The 20153-nt window shown below is 35.5% G+C and overlaps 1 protein-coding gene across 1 annotated transcript in view; it reads right to left on the bottom strand.

Moving 5' to 3' along the window:
* The window catches only part of LOC111504976 (methyl farnesoate epoxidase), a 44427-nt gene that overhangs the window by 13328 nt on the left and 10946 nt on the right, over positions 1–20153 (bottom strand). The window contains exons 3-5 of the mRNA XM_023159708.2: positions 11071–11477; positions 10862–10970; positions 9209–9389 (exon numbers count right to left, since the gene is read on the bottom strand). Of these exons, the coding sequence (XP_023015476.2) occupies positions 9209–9389; positions 10862–10970; positions 11071–11477 (697 nt within the window). The remainder of the gene's footprint in view (positions 1–9208; positions 9390–10861; positions 10971–11070; positions 11478–20153) is intronic.

Genomic DNA, 20153 nt, shown 5'->3' with positions numbered 1-20153 from the left:
TTTCCGAGGACATGGTTAAGGCCGAGCTTACGAGTGTCATTAAACAGCATCGTGACAGATGTCGCCAGCATGTGGTGGATACAATAGCTCGTGCTGAAGGCATCACCATTTTGAGAGTTCCTCCTTACAATTGCGAGTTAAATCCGATAGAATTAATCTGGGCTCAAATTAAGGGTTGTGTAGCTTGTGAAAACGTGACATTTAAAATTTCTGATGTCCAATGTTTATTAGAACTCGCAATGAAGCGGAAACGGAAAGAAGATTGGGCTAATGCTGTAGCCCATGTGATCAAGGAAGAAGAGAAAATGTGGAGATTGGACGAGATGGTAGACACTGTTTTCGACCAAATAATAATAGATTTAAGTGTAACTGGAATTCCTCTTCGGACGAGTCAATGGATTCTGAAACTTCATAAGCATAACATAGGTAAGTACTGTATTAGGCATAATAAGAAAATGTAATCAATTTTACCATTGGCACCAGGTAGCGCCACCTACTATAACAATTTTTACGTAATTACCTATGTGTTTAAATAAATCTAAATATTATTTTGGTACGCCTCTGCAGAGTTGGTAAGAGGATTATCCGTTGGTCACTAGGAATCACCTTCAATTGAAAATTGTTATATACTATATATGTTGGAAATAAACTCCAGTAATATTCATTTCTACACCAAAGATTCCAAACAGTGCATTACAAGAAAATAAATAGGTCATCAATTGAACAAATATGGTACCCAAACTGCAATAATCGTGAAGGCAAATAATTTGCAATATATACTATAAGAGAAGTTCTCTGCAGCTTAAGATGATATATAAGAAGCATAGAAATATGTCTCCCATCACGAAGATGCCATCTATGGAGTGAATAGAAGAGTAAGTTCGTAGCAAAGCCAAGTTTCGACGCGATTCGTCTGCCGCTTTTTCTCTACACCTTTCAGCATCTCGTTCAAGTTGAAATCACAACGGATCGCCTTTCAATATTCGTGGATTGGGTTTTCTGTCGAACTCAGAGGGGAGATGTCCAAACTTGATGAAACCTATGTTCGAAATAGCGCTATCTGGTGTTGCCCCACGGATGCTTTGTTTTCGGACTCTGGTTTAATTCAGTTCTATTGCTGAATTAGCTATGCCTACATATGAATATAACAACAGAAGCAGCACTAGTGCCTCTAGAAAGGTTCCTTCAGTTCTATTGCTGATTTTGCTACGCCTTCGCTACGCCAGAAGCAGCACCGGTGTCTCTAAAGGGTTCATTCAGTTCTATTGCTGAATTCGCTACGCCAACATATGAATATAACGACAGAAGCAGCACTAGTACCTCTAGAATTTCCAGAAACCAACAACAAACTATGTAATCTGCCAATACTTTTCTTATTTAATAAAATAGCAAAAACCGGGACATTATCAATTCAAAGTATAACTAATCAGTGACCCAAGTGGCACAGAAAATTTTAACAAGGCACTTGTCAGTCGTATAATTCTTGAGATAGCCAGTGAAGAGAAATCATGAACGCTTGTTTGGATAGTTGAAATCAAATGTACTAAGAAATCAAATGTTATTTAAATGAGGGAAATATTTCTTTTTCAAAAATATTTGGGTCAACCGGCGAAAAGCCATATGGAGAAACCTTCAATAAAACAGAGAGAGAAAAAGGAGTAGAACACACCCTGTTATGTGTATGTGATTGAAAAAGTTACTGATGGAGGAACTTCACGTCTCAGTAGGTAATCTAGAATCAAATACCGAAAATTGTACAAAAACAGTAGGAGAGATAATGGTTTCTTCGAATGCACCTTACTGGATCCAGAGAAGATTGAAAGATTGTAGCGTTTATAAAAACTTACTGTACTTTTTATTTACTTTTTATGTTACCAATGGTAATCCCAGATGATTTCAAAGAATGTTTCCTGAGCAGTAGGCAATCCAAATTACATATTTTTACCTCGCTAAGATATGAACTAGTTTCCGATACAGATTGGTAAATTTTTCTTTCCAATACGACCGATTGAATCAGATCCCTATTGAGGTAGGATTTCTCTATTCGTTAAACCGAAAGTCAAGAATGAGAAATTGCCAAAATTATTTGGGTAAATTCCTCAGAATAGACTTGGGCAGTAGGTAATCTTTAATCAGGAGAACGGCGAGGAGATGAGGCCATTTTGTAAAAAAAAAGAGTGAACGAGGAACTCGAGAAAGGATTTATTGAGAGGTGAGCCGTGTGAATCAATTTCAAAAATTTAAAGAAACTAGTTTCGGATATATGTAGTTTCATACATAGATTTTGGAAGTTTGAAATTCACAACCACTTTTTCAGAACGAGCGACGCCACCTCATTAAAAACGTTTTTCGCGATTTTGTTGGTTAACGGAACTCTTCGTTTGGGAAGTGTTTTCAGTGTTGGGATACTTTTTTCGATAGTTTTTCTGCAGAAGAGTTCCTACAAAACTTGTCTGTAATCATTAAAGAGAGAATAACAAGGACATAGTGTGTGGTTCGCGTAATACTAAACATCTATGTTAAATCGTTCTGTGAAATCTATATAGTTGTGGTATGTGATATATTCCAGAATATATCAACCGAGTCAATAATATCAATAAAATAACAGCAGATTTGATAGGTAACTCGCTCCTGGCACTGCTGAAGAGGGCTACAAAAAAACAGTGTAAACAAGATACCGACGGTAAAGCGAACCATATACTATAATGTGAATTCTATTGCTGAAATGACTGAAACTATCCGGTCTTGTTGGAAGAAATCAGACAAACAAAACAAGAACTGAAATCGGTTATAGAAGCAGTCGAAGTTCGGCTTTCATTGAAAGTTGAAGAATTCAGTAATTGATTGAAAAACTGGAAATAGAAAATGCTATAATTCAAGAGAAATTTGAACAACTCGAAAGGAAAACTAAAGAAAATAACTTCGTCGTATTTGGGCTGAAACATCCAGGGCAGGGAATCACAGTAGATTAAATTACACGCGAGATCAAGAGATTAGTTGGAGTTGAGGTCCAGGAGACTGACCTAAACAATTTCTGTTCTCTTGGAAAAACCGAAACCGCACCTATAAAAGTGGAATTTGCCTCATACCTAAAAAAATCTTCAGTGCTGATGAGCACGAAGAAACTCAAGGGAACGAATATATACATTGCTCATGATTTTACCCTAAAACAACGGCAAGATTACAATACTCTGAGAAAACATCTATATCTCGCCAAGCAAAATTAAAACACGATCTGCTTTATCAAAAACAACAGGCTTCATGTTAACAATATGATTTACACGGTGGAAGATCTAGAAGCAACGGAAAACCTCGAAACAAAGGAAAAAGCTAACAGCGCTCCAGGCACCACAACCCACCCATCGCAAATCCATCAAAAACAACAAATAGAAACATCACTGGCTATAGGAACTAGACAACACTCAATACAACCTTCTTTCCCCTCCCCAGGTCCCTTATTCACTGGTACTCTTAAAAAACAGCTAACCAGAAAACAGCATGAAGAGAAAAATAAAATAGAAACCCGCTCCAATAAATCAAGAAACAATCATTGAAGAAAGAGGAAGGGAATTCATGGATGCATTTATAAGAGACTATAAGGTGATTCAAATAGACACATTTTGTACTGCAAATCTCTCAAAATGTAACAAAAAACTGAGTGAAACTGATGAACTACAGGTGATGCTCAAAGGGTTCAGCCTTAATTTTGACTGTATAGTATTAATGGAAACTTGGAGATTGCATAATTTGGATAGCTTTGAGAAGGAGGAATATGACATTATATATTCAGAGGGAGATTTGAACAAGTGTGATGGCATTGTGGTGTATATAAAAAGCAATCTAGTATATCAATCTCGAATTTTCAGTTTAAACAATTCAAATGTTATTGAACTCTCTGTCATAAAAAACATGAAAAAAATTAATATTTTGTCAATTCATCGGTCACCATCAAGTTGTCCTCATACTTTTAATTTGCACTTATATGAATATCTCAAAAATAATAAGCAAGCATGTGATTCAAATATAATTACGGGTGATATGAATCTGGAATTCTAAGTGAAACTGACTATTCTCATGAATATCTAAATATATTACAAGAGCACAACTTCAATTCGATGATAAACAGAGAAATACGCGTACAAGGTGGCAGTAAAACGTGTTTAGACCACATTTTTGTCAAAACCAAGGAAAAGTACGAACCTTTGCATCCTATAGTATTCGAGAGTACTATTTCAGATCACTATAGCATCTACTACAATATGAACTCCAATCTGAAAAAAGAATAAACACAAACTCAAAAAAATCATACAAAACTTTTATTGATTACCATAAGCTGAGGAAAATGCTGGCGAAAATAACCTGGTTAAATGTCTATGAAAGTAATAACGTATATAAAGCAACTGAGTCCTTCATCACAGTCCTTAAAAAGTGTATAACAAAATGCAGTCGGATAAAAGAAATACAAAGAAAACACATTAAAAGAAATCCTAGGATTTCAGATGAGTTGGTAATCTCAATAAATGAAAAAATATAATGTACCATGAAGTAACTAAAAACCCGGGAAACAATGAATTCCTAAACAAATTTAAGTCATATAGAAATAGATTGAATGATTTGATTAGAGCGGCTAAGTATAATTATTATAGAAGTGAAGTGGAAAAAAATGAGAGTTGCCCGAAAAATATGTAGCGTTGCCTAAATAATATCGAAAATAGGAGAGCTGAAATGGAAATAAAAGAAATTAAACTGAGAGATAACATGTTTCCAGACAAACAACTCATAGCGGAAAAGTTCAATGAGTTTTTTACCGATATTGGTGAAAACCTGGCAAGCAAAATAAAATGTGAAAGAAAATTTTCACATAGGAGGGCTTTGAATTCACTTTATTTGTATCCAGCGGAGAAGTACGAAGTGATTAAATTCATCAAAGAATTGAAATCAAACAAGGCACCAGGGATGGATGAGATTGGATCGAGCACACTCAAAGAATGTGTTTATAGTCTTGCTAAACCTCTTACATATGTAATAAACAAATCTCTCGAAAGTGAAATATTTCCTGAATCCCTAAAAATTGCTGTAATCAAACCAATTTATAAATCAAATATCTCTAAAATCTTCGAGAATAGCACGAAATAGTAGACTATACCAAAAGAAACAGCTTGATTTCCGAGAAACAATATGGGTTCATGAATGGGAGATCCTCTCAGGACGCTATAGCAGATTTAATTAAAAAACTGTACAACGCTTTAGATTCGAAGGAGCCCGCCATTTGTCTATTCGTTGATCTCGCAAAAGCGTTTGATACCGTCAGCCATCCAGATTTACTAGAAACCCTCGAGAACATCGGATTCAGGGGGATTACACTTCGATTGATGAAAAGCCATCTTGAAGACCGAAAACAATGATGAAATGAGTACTAACTGAACTATAAGATATGGGGTCCCCCAGGGAACAGTGCTCGGTCCAATGTTGTTCATTATTCATATCAATTCTCTATTCGTCCTACCTATTCCTGCTGAGATAACCTGTTTTGCTGATGATACTGTATTTTTCTTCAAAGAAAAGAATTGGGATATCTTGAAAGAACAAGTGACATTCCCCGTAATCATGGAATATTTCAGTAGTAAACTACTCACTGTAAATCTGAAGAAAACCATGTACACACCTTTCACAAGCTACGAATCAAATCTACCCAACTATTCATCTATAGATGTTCCAATATCAGATGATATAGTACAACTCAAATCAACCAACACAGTTAAATATTTAGGCATTACGCTTGACAGTAACTTGAAGTGGAACACGCATATAAATAATCTGACAAAAAAATTGAGATATATGGTATATAAATTTAAATACCTAAAAGCATCCTTGACCAGAAACATATTAAATTTGTTTATCATGCATTAGTAAAAACACATCTGTTGTATGGTATTATCGCATGGGGAGGGGTCACTAATTATTACCTTAAGAACTTAGAGACACTCCACAAGTGGATTATCAAGATCATTTTGAATAGACCCTATACTAACCCAAGCGACGATCTTTACACTGAAGCCGAACTGATGGACATACGACAAATTTTTGCTCTAACATTACTAGTATATCAACGAAAAAATCTCAAAGATGCTAAAATGTTGATCACTTACATCATACACGTTATAGAATAAATTCGATTGAAGTACCAAAAATGTCAAAAACTATTGGACAACGCAGCTATACCTATCTTGCTCCTAGATTATATAATGTTATACCCGCCCATATCAGAGATATAAACTCCCTTACTCTCTTCAAATCTAGAATCGAAAAATGGTTAAAACAAACTCCCAGAGCAAATATTCATCACTGGATCGATATAAAAAATAATTAATTATAAGTATATAAGTATATAATTATAATTTTGTACGATTTCAGTGTATACATAGTGAGATGTGTGTATATATGTGAATGATTGTATCAGTGTAAATATGTTATTTTCATGAGTGTGTTTAGGTATATGTACATATATATGTGTGTTTAATAGATTGTTGACTAATAAAAAAATGCATTGTAGGCGCAAAGGTCACAAATAATTTTGATACCCACGCACAGGCTGAGCCTTTGTGGGTTTTCTTTATTTATTTACCTATCTGATGAATTCACTGATAATTGTATTATAAAACCACATATGTTTTTAAACACTGTAAATTTCATTGAATGGTAAATAAATATTATTATTATTACTTCTAGCTCTGGTTGCCGCACGAAACAGGTTTTCAGGTAATCTGCCGAATAGTTGGTTTTCCATTCACCCAGTTTGATAACTGTCATTGTCTACGTACACAAGAGAGTCTATTTCCACTTTTTTATGAAAAAAAGTACGTGCTCCAGGTCTGTTCCGTTCCTGGTAGAAGAAGACTACAGCTACAGCTCGGCGAGAAACTATCTGGCAAATTTACTTACATTTGACTCATTTCACTGAAAATAACTATATTTTCTCAAGCATTAGAAATATTGATTTATCGACATGATACAATTTTCGATTTTTGAGTTAATCTCCATTTATAGTGTGAACCAGAGCTGAGTATTCTCTGGTGAGGTAATTTTGGTACTATTCCTAACTATTATGTTTTCATTGACATGAATCTTGTAAGTAATATTTTTCCTGATTTGTTTCCTGGTCTTTGAGTAAGTGAAAGCAGACTTTTTTCTATTCAGTTATTACAATTTTTTATACACGAATAAATTACAAATTTGGAACATATTTAGATTTTGATTTCTACCCTTATTCAATTTTCCAGTAAGTATTTTGTGAATATCAGAATTAAGAATTTTTTTCACTTCTATGCTGTGATTTAAAGAACTCAATATGATTAGATTTGGTTACCCAGTCGAACAGATCACAAAATTTATACTATTGGCTATGTGACGCTCAATTCAGATCTCTATAAAAAATATTTGATTGCTGGAATTTCAGGATACAGGAAAGTTTATTTCAACGAAATGCATAGTGCATCCGACGAACAGCTGTCGTACGCATTGTGCCTTTCGAGTAAATTCGTTATAGTTTTTGTATTACATGAAAGATAAGGTTACAAGAAAGCAAAGCAACTACATGAAAGATTAGGCCACAAGACAGCAAAGAAAGCGTTAGAATTGAAGAACATAATTTCAACCAAATAAGTCGCAGGGACCAGACAGGATTCAACCAGTAATATTGCAAAAAGCAGTAGAACTTCTACCGGTGTGTGATTCTCATAGCAAGCTTAGAGTAAAATTCAGAAAGAAGGAACATCAAATATGGGGACAGGAAATAATACAGTTTCGATACAAACTTCGAAGTTGAAGTTACAGACCGTAAAGAGTGGATAATGAATAGTAATATGATATGTGATAAATTTCCTATGCTCATTGATCATCAAACGAAATTGTGATACGATGATCTCTTTCTGTTCGTCTCCCAGATTGGACCACATTCAAGAAAAATTTCTATCGGTTAGTCAACTTAGAATATATGAATATTCAGCACTCATTCCAGTTCAAGGTGACTGAGTCTATTGATCAGAATCATTTTGCCGCCACCCACGATTTGAATAAGCTGGTGAACAAACCATCAAAAATATCAGTTTTCAAAAGTCATTTCAACTGAAATGCTTTATTTCTTCCAGATAATATAATAAGTGGAAGTTGAAATACAGACACCTCTTGGAAACCCAGATGATACGCTAATTTCTACGATCTTCTCTAACCTGATTCAGTCAACTAACATCTTCGCCTGTTCTTTTCAAACTTTGCTCAGGAAAATGTAACCTCCAAGATCCACCGTCTTAATTGAAATATTGTTCGAAGACGTAATCGGTTTGGAGATCTAGCCACCATACGAATAGAACTTCTTTTTACCAAATGTTCTTTCCATATCATACAGCCTCTTGTCTATCGAAAAACAATTGGTAGTGAAATATTCCTAAACAAAAACTCGCTACCTCCGAGGTGAGAAATGAACTGTTTTAAAGGTCCCCAACATAAGCACCTACATTATTTGTCAACTCCAATGCTCACTTGTTCAAATATGCCAGTTAACTTGAACCTTACAAACCAATGTTAACCAATATTCGAAAATCAAATGTGACACCAAACGCAAATATCTGGTCAAGAAACAACTTATTCACTGGGACACCTTTCAGCTGCTTAAAAACCAGGCCATATGAAATCACCGATAATGCAGATTGTTCTCGAACAACAAAAACGGCAGTGACATCACATGATCATTGGAATAGAGCCCACAATATGAAATTCCAGGACACTAACTTCTAACATTGAAATATTCGTACATGAAATAAGACAATAAGAAGAAAGAACCAATGGAGTTGAGCAAATCCACTCAAATAAAGCCGTTTCGCAAGCCTCTGGCAAATCTGTACTTCAGTATTGAAACCTGAACCAGTCACAGAAAACCTATATACCTACCAATCACATCACAGCAGTTAACCAGTCTGCTAATGACATTCCAGAAAATCATATCACTGAATCAGCCTGAATTTATAAGCATTTCCGCAAATCCAGTTGACGGAACTGTTTTTATGGTGCTTGTTGAAATTATCATATTGCCAATGAAGTTACCGACCGCAGTTGTATAAGAAATGTCCGGTGATTCCTACTTCTATAGAAGACCACAACCTTCAGATCCGGTTACTTTTTTTCTGTATAAACGGGGAATTAGTTTACACACCTCGCTCTGTCCTTCAAGGTTGGTGATCTGGTCCTCCCAATTTCTCTATCCATCTCTTCTTGAACGTTCTTCCGAACTTCCGGATATAAAATCATTGCCAATATTGCGAATCCCAATGTATTGCTAGTCGTTTCTGCTCCTGCCATGAAAAGGTCCAAACACACCGACATCAACTGATCGTCTGCAAATAATAAGAGAGTCATGTTGATGTAAAATAGAATTTAAAGCTGTCGGGTGAAATGGATCTAAAAACACCTCCGTACCCCTGAACTGGTACCCTTTCATCGTCGTGCGTTTTACCAGATGATCTGAACTAATCTAGATCATCTTCTAGAAACATTAAATTGGTCCAGGAAACATGTCCAGAAAAATATTAGTTATTTGAAAGATACATTGAAGTAACATACACATACAAAAAAATTCTTCACTCATTATTATTGTTAATAATTAAACAATTTTCACACCATGAACTGTATTCAAAACGCGTTTCACAGTAGCATCTTTAAAAAAATCTGTTTAAAATCTGTTTTTCCGTTAATCAGCTGTCGCCCCCATACGAACGACAAATCTCAGAAGTTGAGAAACTTGTGCGAGCTAAGGACTAACGAGGTCTTACCTTTTAACGTGTGATTCCTAACATGGTTGCAGAATCATCCCAGCTTCAACCAGATAAAAAATATCTGGTCAAGGCAGGAATCGAACCCACGGTCTTCCGATCGTGAGTCGGGCACACTACCACCGCGGCCAATTCCACAATTGTCTTGAACTATTTTACAGTGCATTTCACACAAATTACAGAACTTAATCAATTACTCATTATAAATTCTAAGGAAATGGGTTGATAAAAAAAATTACGCAATAATTGATCACAATAATTGGTCAATAAATATTAATTCTACCTGAGCTGGTAAAATTTGAGAATGAGTGGTCAATGATGATCAACGATAAATTCTAACTTTTTTATGGCAAAAATTTAATAAACATAAGCAAATAAAACTTTTTGGTAGTTTAATGGGGAATTGTATTTGTTCATGGATTTTCAGGAATTCCGGTAGGTTCAATTTTTGTCTTTTGTTTTCTTCGAGTATATGTAATATGTTGTAGTTCATGTCAAAATCGTGATTGTGCTCTGAAAGAGAGCATGCATAGATGCAAAAGATTTTCTTCAGTACATAATGTCTTTTGTGTTCTGAAATTTTCGTTTATAGACGTTCCTATCTGGTTCAAACAACTGAGCCCCAAAGCTGCTCACACGTTAGTGAGACATTAAGCTTTTGAGTTTCAAATTCTCTCATTTTGTTGGTGAGTGAAGAAATTTTGGAAAACATACATTTCTTCGCCATATTATACATTTCTGGTGGGGTACACTCGTTTTCACTTTCCGAGTTCATATTCATATTTTTGTTAGAAACTATATATTTTCAAACGAACTGTCAGTTCAATGATTTAGTTTAACGTTTGAGAATATAGTTCGAGGTAGATAAAGTCTCAAAGCTTACTTCGAATGTAGTGATTTATGTATGTGGTTAACTGTGACTGGTTCGAAACCTTGAGTTATCGATCATTGCCTATTTACCCAACAAGATACGTTCACATATTTGACGCTTGTTTCAATAGTCAAAAACAAAATTTGGTTCATTCACTAATACAAACCTGTAAAAGTTGGATCATTATTTATATGAATTTGTTGCAGAAAAGCCTCGATCAAATCTCTGGGTTGTTCTGACAATTCCAAATGTTTTCTATGTTCAGTTATTGTTTCCTGAAAATGCATTCATTATCAAATTGCACATGAGCAGTCAATCGACAATAATTTGTCATGTCCATTATTGAAATAATAAATAGAAAGAAACCAATATTACCTCTAAAAATTCCCACATTCTGTCTAATATTTCTTTCAACTTATTATATCCAGTAGTTTCTGGTGCAACGTGTCTCAAAAATGGCATCTGATTGAGTAATCCTCCTGAAATATCTACAATTCTGAAGCAATCATTGATAATTTCTAGAAGCTTTTTCAATCTTTCATCATCCGAATCCAATCTTTCTCCGGCCATCATGGCCCATAAACCATTCAAAACCGAAATACCGAAAACGTTATGCATGTCAATCGGTTGTGAATTGTGTTTCTTGAATATTTCAACAATACTTGCGGTTTCCTCTTGGATTTTTTCTTCCATTTCTCTTCTAGCGAAACCGAAATTTCGCAACTGTTGAATTGAAAATTTTCTTTGATGCCTCCAGAATGAACCATCGGAGAACACCAAACCTGAAATCGTAAATATTTTTTTCAATTATAATCGAAGACGACAGATCATTTCATAATAATACATCATTAGTTGAATAGGTCATCAAATATGCGTGGAGGAAAATCATACGGAATTAGTATTTGTTCAATGAGGGATGTAAGCAAAATTCGTATACTTTTTGATCTGAAACCAAGTGTAACACTATCAGTTAACTTTTTTATTTCATCAAAAGAGCATATCACATTCAAGTTGATAGTGGAATATCTCATTCCTGAAAATGAATGAGATATTCCACTCAGCTTCGACCTTAAAAACAGATGCGAAAATTCTTTATCATTCCGTAGTTGTTGTGAGTGAAGCCAATCTATAATTTTTACTTTTCCTGGTATAATTTTCTTAAGACAAAACACAAGCACTACATGAAAATCTTTGAGGCGCTCTCAGAGCGGTGCCTGTGCGAAAGTAGCGATTCACATTGGATTTAAATCGCTGGAGGTTAAATCCATTTGGAAAAACGTTCTTGGGAAGTACATTCCACATGAACGCAGCTCTGCAGATGAAAGAGTTATCAAACAGTGAAGGTTGAGTTGTACTGAGTTAAACCTCAAAACGATGAGCAGCCACAGTCGCGTATTTCTGATATGTGCCAAGTTACTTGTACACCTTTCGTAAAAGTATCTATAAAAGAGAGACAAACCTCCAACCTTTCTTCGATGTACCAGGCTGATTGGAGACGTGATGTTCACTTCTCCAATCAGGCGGGTGACTCTTTTCCGGTTGGAATTCAGCATCTTCATGGTATGTTTGGGGAAAGAGCTCTATACATGAGAACAATACTTCAAAGAAGGTAAGATCTGAGTTTTATGAAACATCAAAAGTTGCTAAGGTGTGTACAGTTTTCTGGTTCGGAACAGTGTTCCAAGCTTTTGAGAAGCAGCCTTTGCAATTCTAACGACATGATTGTGCCAAGACATATTGGTGTCCATTTTAACTCCCCAATAAACTTATCGAAGCAGAAATCGTCTGACCTGGCAGTATTATATCCGGTTCGAAACATTTAGTTTCTTGGAGAAAACCGATGCCTGGGTTTTTGTGTCATTGAATTGAACGTGGTTACTTTCACCCCAAATCGAAATTAATTCTGGATCCTCATTAATATATGCAACCTCCTGCTGCCGATGAAGAGGTGCATCCGTAGTCGATGTCCTGGAATCTAAATAGAATGACGAGACAAGGGTGCTGTCATCAGCAAAGCAATATATTGGATTCTTGTTTTTTCCGATAAGTTGTTGATACACAATAAAAAGAGGGTTGGAGACAATATGGATCCCTGGGGGAACACCAACATACATAGAAATGAGCATACACAGAAATGATCCGACAAGCCATAACATCGAAGTCAGTGTTACTATTTTCATTCAGGTTTGAAGGCAGTCGTAGTTTGGAACTGCACCCTAACGTTTCTCCAGGCTGGCTTCTTCATCATCAGGATGAAGATTCATCGCAAAATGCAGAAGATTCAAATCTTCAAAATAAGGGCAACTTACAAAAAAAACTAGTTGCTGGAAAAACATCTCCTGAAATAAAAATACCTGACATCAAATCACATTCCAACAAAAACCAGGTAAATATAAACATAAAAAACGGAGGTGATAAAGAGAAGATTAACAAAACGAATCATACAGGGGGATCCACGAATCATAACATGTCTAACCTTGAGGCAAAACAAATTGAAGTGTGCAATGAATTATTCAACCTGGATGGAAATAGTGCTTTAGCTTATGAAAATGGTGACATTAAGAATGATGACTGGCAATCACACAGAAAAAGAACAAAGAAACGACGAAATCAGGAAGGACTGGCTGAGGAAGGAATTAGCAAATTTAGGGGAGCTACACCAAAAGTGTGGATGTATTTGTATCGAGTTGAACCTGATGTAGATGACTGTGATATAAAACAATATCTCCAACATAAAACTGGTGAAAATGCTGAAGAATTTATAGTAAATAGATTAGACTCGAAAAACAAATACAAGGATTTCATGGTGGCAGGGGACTTCAATTTTAAAGAACATTTTTATGATCCTAACTTTTGGCCAAGAGGTGTGAGATTTAGACGCTTTGACTTCGATATTCATAGAAAAAAGATAAATGCTCCTAAGGCAGATAATAAACCATCTACCATGAAATCAAATTTTCACACCGAGCAGATGAAGAATCAAATTACTTAATTAGCGATGACAACAGAATTATAGATCAATTAAGTCCAAAAGTACAATCACACAAATGTATCTCAATTTTCCATCTCAATACACAATGTATTAGAAATAAAATACTAGAAATTGATAGGTTTGTTAGTCAAAATGACAACTTGAAAATAGTTTGTATCACTGAGCATTGGTTAAATAATTATGAGAAATCTTATTATAATATAACTGGTTTTGAAATGGTAAGTTGTTTCTGCAGATCTTCTTTCAAAAATGGGGGTGCATGCATATTTGTTCATGAAACATTTGATTGTGTTGATCTACATAAAATTACTGAGCTGTCAAAAGAAAGAGTAAGTGAACTAGCAGCTTGTTATATAAAACAATTAGAATTAATAGTAATTGCAGTTTATAGATCAACATTCTGCCAAAATGTTGATGAATTTCTACGAATTATGGTAAATGCTCTTGACATTGCTGAATCTTATAAGTCAAATCTTAAAAACCGAATACTTCTTGCGGGAGATTTTAATGTGAACTTCTTGGATGTAAATGATAACAATAGCAGCAAAGTAAAACAGTTATCCTCAACATATGGTCTAAATCAAGTTGTGTTTCTGAATACTAGATTTCAAAATAATAGAGGTAAATGTCTTGACAATATCTTTGCTAACTTCAATTATTCTGACGTCAATATAATCGATATTGGCTTGTCGGATCACTACGGTCAGCTAATGAATTATGTGTGTGATTATGATAAATCCCTAACACAATATATTAAAAGTAAAAACTATAGCAAAGGCAACATTGAAATGCTAGTAAATTACCTGAAAGCTGAAAAGTGGCGGGACTCCTATAATGCTGTCTCGAGCGAGGATAAATATAATGCGTTTTATGAAACATTTTTATATTACTATAATATTTGCTTCATTGGTCCAAATAAAAAACGTAAAAATATTTCTAAAAAATGGGTTACAGCTGAAGTGACTGCTGCAAAAAACAGATTGCTCTTTCTGCACTCTTACTGTAAAAAATATCCATCTGATAATAATAAACAAGCTTACAATGAGTACAAAAGAGTGTACAATCTTCTATTAATATCAGCTAAACAAGCTCATAATCAAAAATTCTTGGATGAATCAAATAATTATAACAAAGCTGTATGGCAAGTTATAAATCGTGAAGCTGGCAGAACCCAAAAAAAGGTTTATCCCAATGACATATCTGTAGACAGGTTAAACTCTTTTTTTGTAGAAAATGCTGACAGAATGATTCAGAAAATACCTAAATCCCCGATTGACTCTGAAACTTTACTCTCTAATATGAAACTTAATTCTGCACAGTCTCTATTCATTAAACCAGTCACTCCAGATGATGTGAGAGTAATAATAAACGGTCTTAAAAATAAAAAAACTGAAGATCTTGATGGTATAAATATTTTTATTATAAAAAAATGTGTATTATGGATTATTGATCCCCTGGCTGATATAATAAACTCCTGTATATCACAAGGTCACTTTCCTACTAAACTAAAAAAAGCTAAAATCATCCCTATTTATAAGAAAGGAGATCCATCTCAACCAATAAATTTCAGACAAATATCAATACTACCTTCGTTTTCAAAGATCTTTGAAATAGCAATCTATAGTAACTTAAACAGTTATCTTAATATGTTTAATACAATAATACCTCAACAGTTTGGATTCAGAAAAGGTGTTTCAACTTCTGATGCTATTCTTTCTTTAACCAAATTTATTGAAAATTGCTTTGAAAACAATCAACATTGTATAGGATTATTCACTGACTTATCAGCAGCATTTGATTGTGTTGATCACTCAACTTTATTGAGTAAACTCAATTATTATGGTGTTCGGGGAAACACGCTTGACCTATTCTCCTCTTACTTATGCAACAGAACTCAGACTGTTGAATGTAATAATGTAAGAAGTAATCCCCTTGAAATAATGAGGGGTGTGCCTCAAGGATCAGTTTTGGGACCATTACTCTTCTTAATTTATATCAACGATATGACGTCTTCTGTAACCTACCATAATACAGCAACAGTTCTCTTTGCTGACGATACTACAATCAGTGCTAGTATTGATAGACGGGAGGATCCCGAAATTGCCCTTGAGGCAATTATGAATCAAGCCAAAACATGGTTCTCGGCGAATGATCTCTTACTGAATGAAACAAAAACTGTAACTCTTAATTTTGATTCGAGAGCCTTAAACAACAGCTGTAATTATACTTCCACCAAATTTCTTGGTATTCTAATCGATAGTCACTTAAACTGGTCTGAACACATAAGTACTCTCTGTAACAAACTTGCTAAATGTGTATTTGCAATAAAAAAAATTCGAGAAGTAGTCAATCAAGAGGCTGCTCTTACCACCTACTTTTCTCTGTTTCATTCTCTTCTTCGCTATGGTATATTAGCCTGGGGAAACTCAGCTCAATCACATTTAATGAGAGTATTTATCTTACAAAAATCTGCTGTACGAAAAATTGTCAAAGCAAATTGGGACTCGAGCTGTAAAGTAATATTCCCAGCTCTGAAGATCATGACTTTATATGCCGTCATTGTATATGAAAAATTACTATATGTCAGGAAACATATTAATGAGTATTCAGCTCATTCTGATGTTCACGCCCATGACACCAGGTCAAAGAACAATCTGATAAAACCACAATTGAGGTTGCAAAAGACGCAAAAAGTGGACACTTACCTTTTCAATGCCCTACCCATCCATTTTCGCAACTTATCGTTTAAAATATTTAAGTACAAATTGAAAAACATACTGACTGAGCATTGTCTTTATAGTATTGACGATTTTACTAAAATAGCAACTGATAAACGTATTTTCTTGTAACTTGAAATTGTTATATTTAATTGTAGTTTGTATTATTGTGTGTAGTTTGTATTTTATTAACTGACTGGTCCATAAAATGTAAATTTTCTTAGCGACTCAAAATAAATATTATTATTATTATTATTATTATTATTATTATTATTTATCGATAAATCATAGATGAATAAATCTCTGACGAAACCAGCCACTCGGGCTAGTGAAACGTTAGGATGCAGTTTCTCCGACGAAACCAGCCCGAGTAGTTGGTTTATTCATCTTGATAATTTATCGATGATTCATCAAGATGTTGAAGAAGCCAGCCTGGAGAAACGTTAGGATGCAGTTCTAAACTACGACGGCCTTCAAACTCGAAAAAAGATAGTAACACTGAAAATCTCGGCAGCGAAAGCCTCAACCAATTTATCCCAAGAAAGTCCTTTCCTAACCTCAAATTGAAGAGATATATTTAAAAAAACAATAAAACTAAAGAATAATGTGTTGGCCGTAATATTCGCTTGAGTTGAAAGAGTGATCTTTCAACTTTTTCGTTGAAAATCATTTCTCACAAAGTGAGATTATCTCTCGATGGATGAATGGTATGCGCAATGTGTTTGGGTGAAGCAGGTTAGTTTTATTTATATTTATGAGGGACTCATAAGGTTGATCAAAACAACAGTAGCACGCGATGTCCAAAATCATTCAACAATAAAGAAATGATTTTTTTTTGCTCACATTTAAAAACAAGTGCCAGTGTTATATCTTAGTCTGTTTTGCTTGTTTCCAACTTTTTTGTTTGTATTGTTAACAAAAAACCACGTTCCGTTACAATGTATTAAATAATACTTTCCCTGTGATCCCAAATTCGTGAGTGCCAAGGGCTTCGACATGCCCTAAAATGGCACTGTGTACTACCATCATTATTTTCAACCATCGTAGGGAATGCGATAGGTCGCTGAACAAGCAAGTTGACGTCTGACATACTGGCCAAAAATACTGGTAATTCCGAAAACAAATAGAAGAGTAATGCGATTGTACCGGTTTGGGGCCCAAAAAGCCAACCTGTTCTCATTTCATTTAGATTCCAACGGATATGCACTAAGACCGTACTGACCTACACCTAACAAAATTCCATTGACCCTCGAAGTTAATGAACACAAGTTTTTAATGGCCCGAAAATTCAAAGTTATTCGTGAGTGAAGGACATACTTAACATGCCAGTTGGTTCGGTGGTATAATGCATTCAAATATTCGGTTTTAAAAAGGTTTCAAGAGTGAAAGGGAAGCTTTATATTCAATTACTGTGCTAAGAATCGCACGTTAACAGGTAAGACCTCGTTTAGCTCACATAAGTTTCTAATTTGCAAGGTTGTCGTTTGTATGGAGAGGGGGCAATAGCCCAGCCTGCGAGAAATTTCAACATACTAGGGCAGTGCTTCACAGACAATCTTCAAAATGAAAATTTGAAATCAAACCTCATCATTGTTCTGAGAATAACGGAAATCATTGTGAGTAATTTCTGCAAATGAAAAAATCGCTTTTAAAATAATCTGAATATTTGTCAAACTGACTTGGTTTTGCATGAGATATATTCAATATTTTTTCCAATGATGATTATTATTGGGAAAGAAAGTTTTTGGCTTTCTACTACTCCATCTTGATACAAAAAACAAGGATGAGGGAATCTTCCAAGGAAAGATGTGTAGATCATGCAAAGAAGTAACTTTCAGACACAAACTGAAAGAAAGTCCTCCTGAAACAGCTACTTTCATATAAACATTGAATTACACGAAAGAAAAAATTATTTCGAAACAAATACTTCTATATGAACACTGAATTATCCAGAAGATACTTTTCTCTACTCAGTTTGTATTTCAAACAGTCGTTGTGGAATAAAAATCAGATATCATTCACATGAGTTCTACTTTAAAGTACCATTCATTCAAAGTAGAACTCATGTGAATGATATCTGATTTTTATTCCACAACGAATGTTTGAAATACAAACTGAGTAGAGAAAAGTATCTTCTGTATAATTCAGTGTTCATATAGAAGTATTTGTTTCGAAATAATTTTTTCTTTCGTGTAATTCAATGTTTATATGAAAGTAGCTGTTTCAGGAGGACTTTCTTTCAGTTTGTGTCTGAAAGTTACTTCTTTGCATGATCTACACATCCATGTATAGAGTTACTTATTTTGAAATTGATTACTTCCTTCCTTTTCTCGGAAGATTCCCTCATCCTTGTTTTTTGTATCAAGATGGAGTAGTAGAAAGTCAAAAACTTTCTTTCCCAAAAATTAATCACTCCTAAAAATATAACCCCTTCAATTCAAAATATTATTATTGGAAAATAATTATAATTGGTAAATGGTGAATAATAGTAATAATAATTAATAAGCAGGAATGGCCACCAACACCCTTGGCCTTCGGTGAGTTGCGACACCACTTACCCGCTCGGAGGGGTCAGAGGCAAGGTAGTGGGGCCTACCGATGACAACCCTGGCAACGAAAACGGACGCTTTGAGTGGATGCATGAGCCTCATGCATTGTTACGAAAGTAGTGAGCCTGCGCGAAGAGGGTACATGGCGAGATTGCATGCTCTGAGGTGTGAAACACATCCGGAGCATGCCGCCTTTTCCGCCCAGAACCTTATAGATTACGTATCTAATCGGCGGCAGGGCTATAAAGCTCCTTCCCAGCCTGCTAACGAAGTGGTAGAAGTGACAGTTCTACCACCCGTTGGTACGGCTGGAGAGGGAACTCGCATCATGCCACAAATGGAGTCCATCAGAACACGCAGGGCACTCCACAGAATTATGCCTCTGAAGCCACAATAACTGACTTGCTTGGATTCGGAGGTTTATAGTGTTCTAACAGAAGAGGCTGACATCTGGCAAATCAACACTGCCGTGTATAGCATCGTCCAATCACTATCCGAACCGGAAGGACGAAATCTCGGCCTTGCGGTTCGGAAGATTGAACGGCGTGTACACAAGATGGAGGCTAAGATCACGTCGGCGAGACAACACGCGTCTCGTATCCAATGTGTGATGGATTACAGGGCGGCCAACAGGCCTTGCATGCCGCAGTGTGGCGAATAGTCGACAAACTAGGACACATCCATCACACTTTAAGTCAAGGCGTGCTGCTGACCACCAAACAACAGTGCCTTGATAGGATACGAATGCTAGTGGCTGCTAAGAAGTCACTAGTGAGGCGAGCGAGAAGTATCACGGAAAGCTAGGTTCCGCGACAAACCTTCTCGCTTATTCCAAAAGCCTCCACTCAACTTAGACACTCCAACCCTAGGGCAGTTCGAAGCTTTCAACAGAGAGCTTCGACAACCTGAGCTCAATGAACTGCGCAACCCGATAACCCCGGATGACGTTCGAAGAGCCCTTGTGGGTTCCAAGAATTTTGCTGCTCCAGGCCCAGATGGGCTGAACACTTATTGGTGGAAAAAACTACCAAGCACCCACCGCCATCTGGCCAGAGTTTTGAACTCATGTCTGGAGATTTACAGAATTACATCAACTTTTGTACCTCAATCAATGTTTCATATCATAAGTAAGATTAATCTCCTTGCAACTAAAAAATAATTGAGTCCAAATATAATTTGCCGATAAAAAAAAACAACTTC

The sequence above is a fragment of the Leptinotarsa decemlineata genome, unplaced genomic scaffold (assembly GCF_025532065.1).
Source record: "Leptinotarsa decemlineata unplaced genomic scaffold, Ldec_3_MD MMD2_P_RNA_scaffold_11, whole genome shotgun sequence".
Lineage (NCBI taxonomy): Eukaryota > Metazoa > Arthropoda > Insecta > Coleoptera > Chrysomelidae > Leptinotarsa > Leptinotarsa decemlineata.
This window is presented reverse-complemented; position numbering and strand designations above follow the sequence as displayed.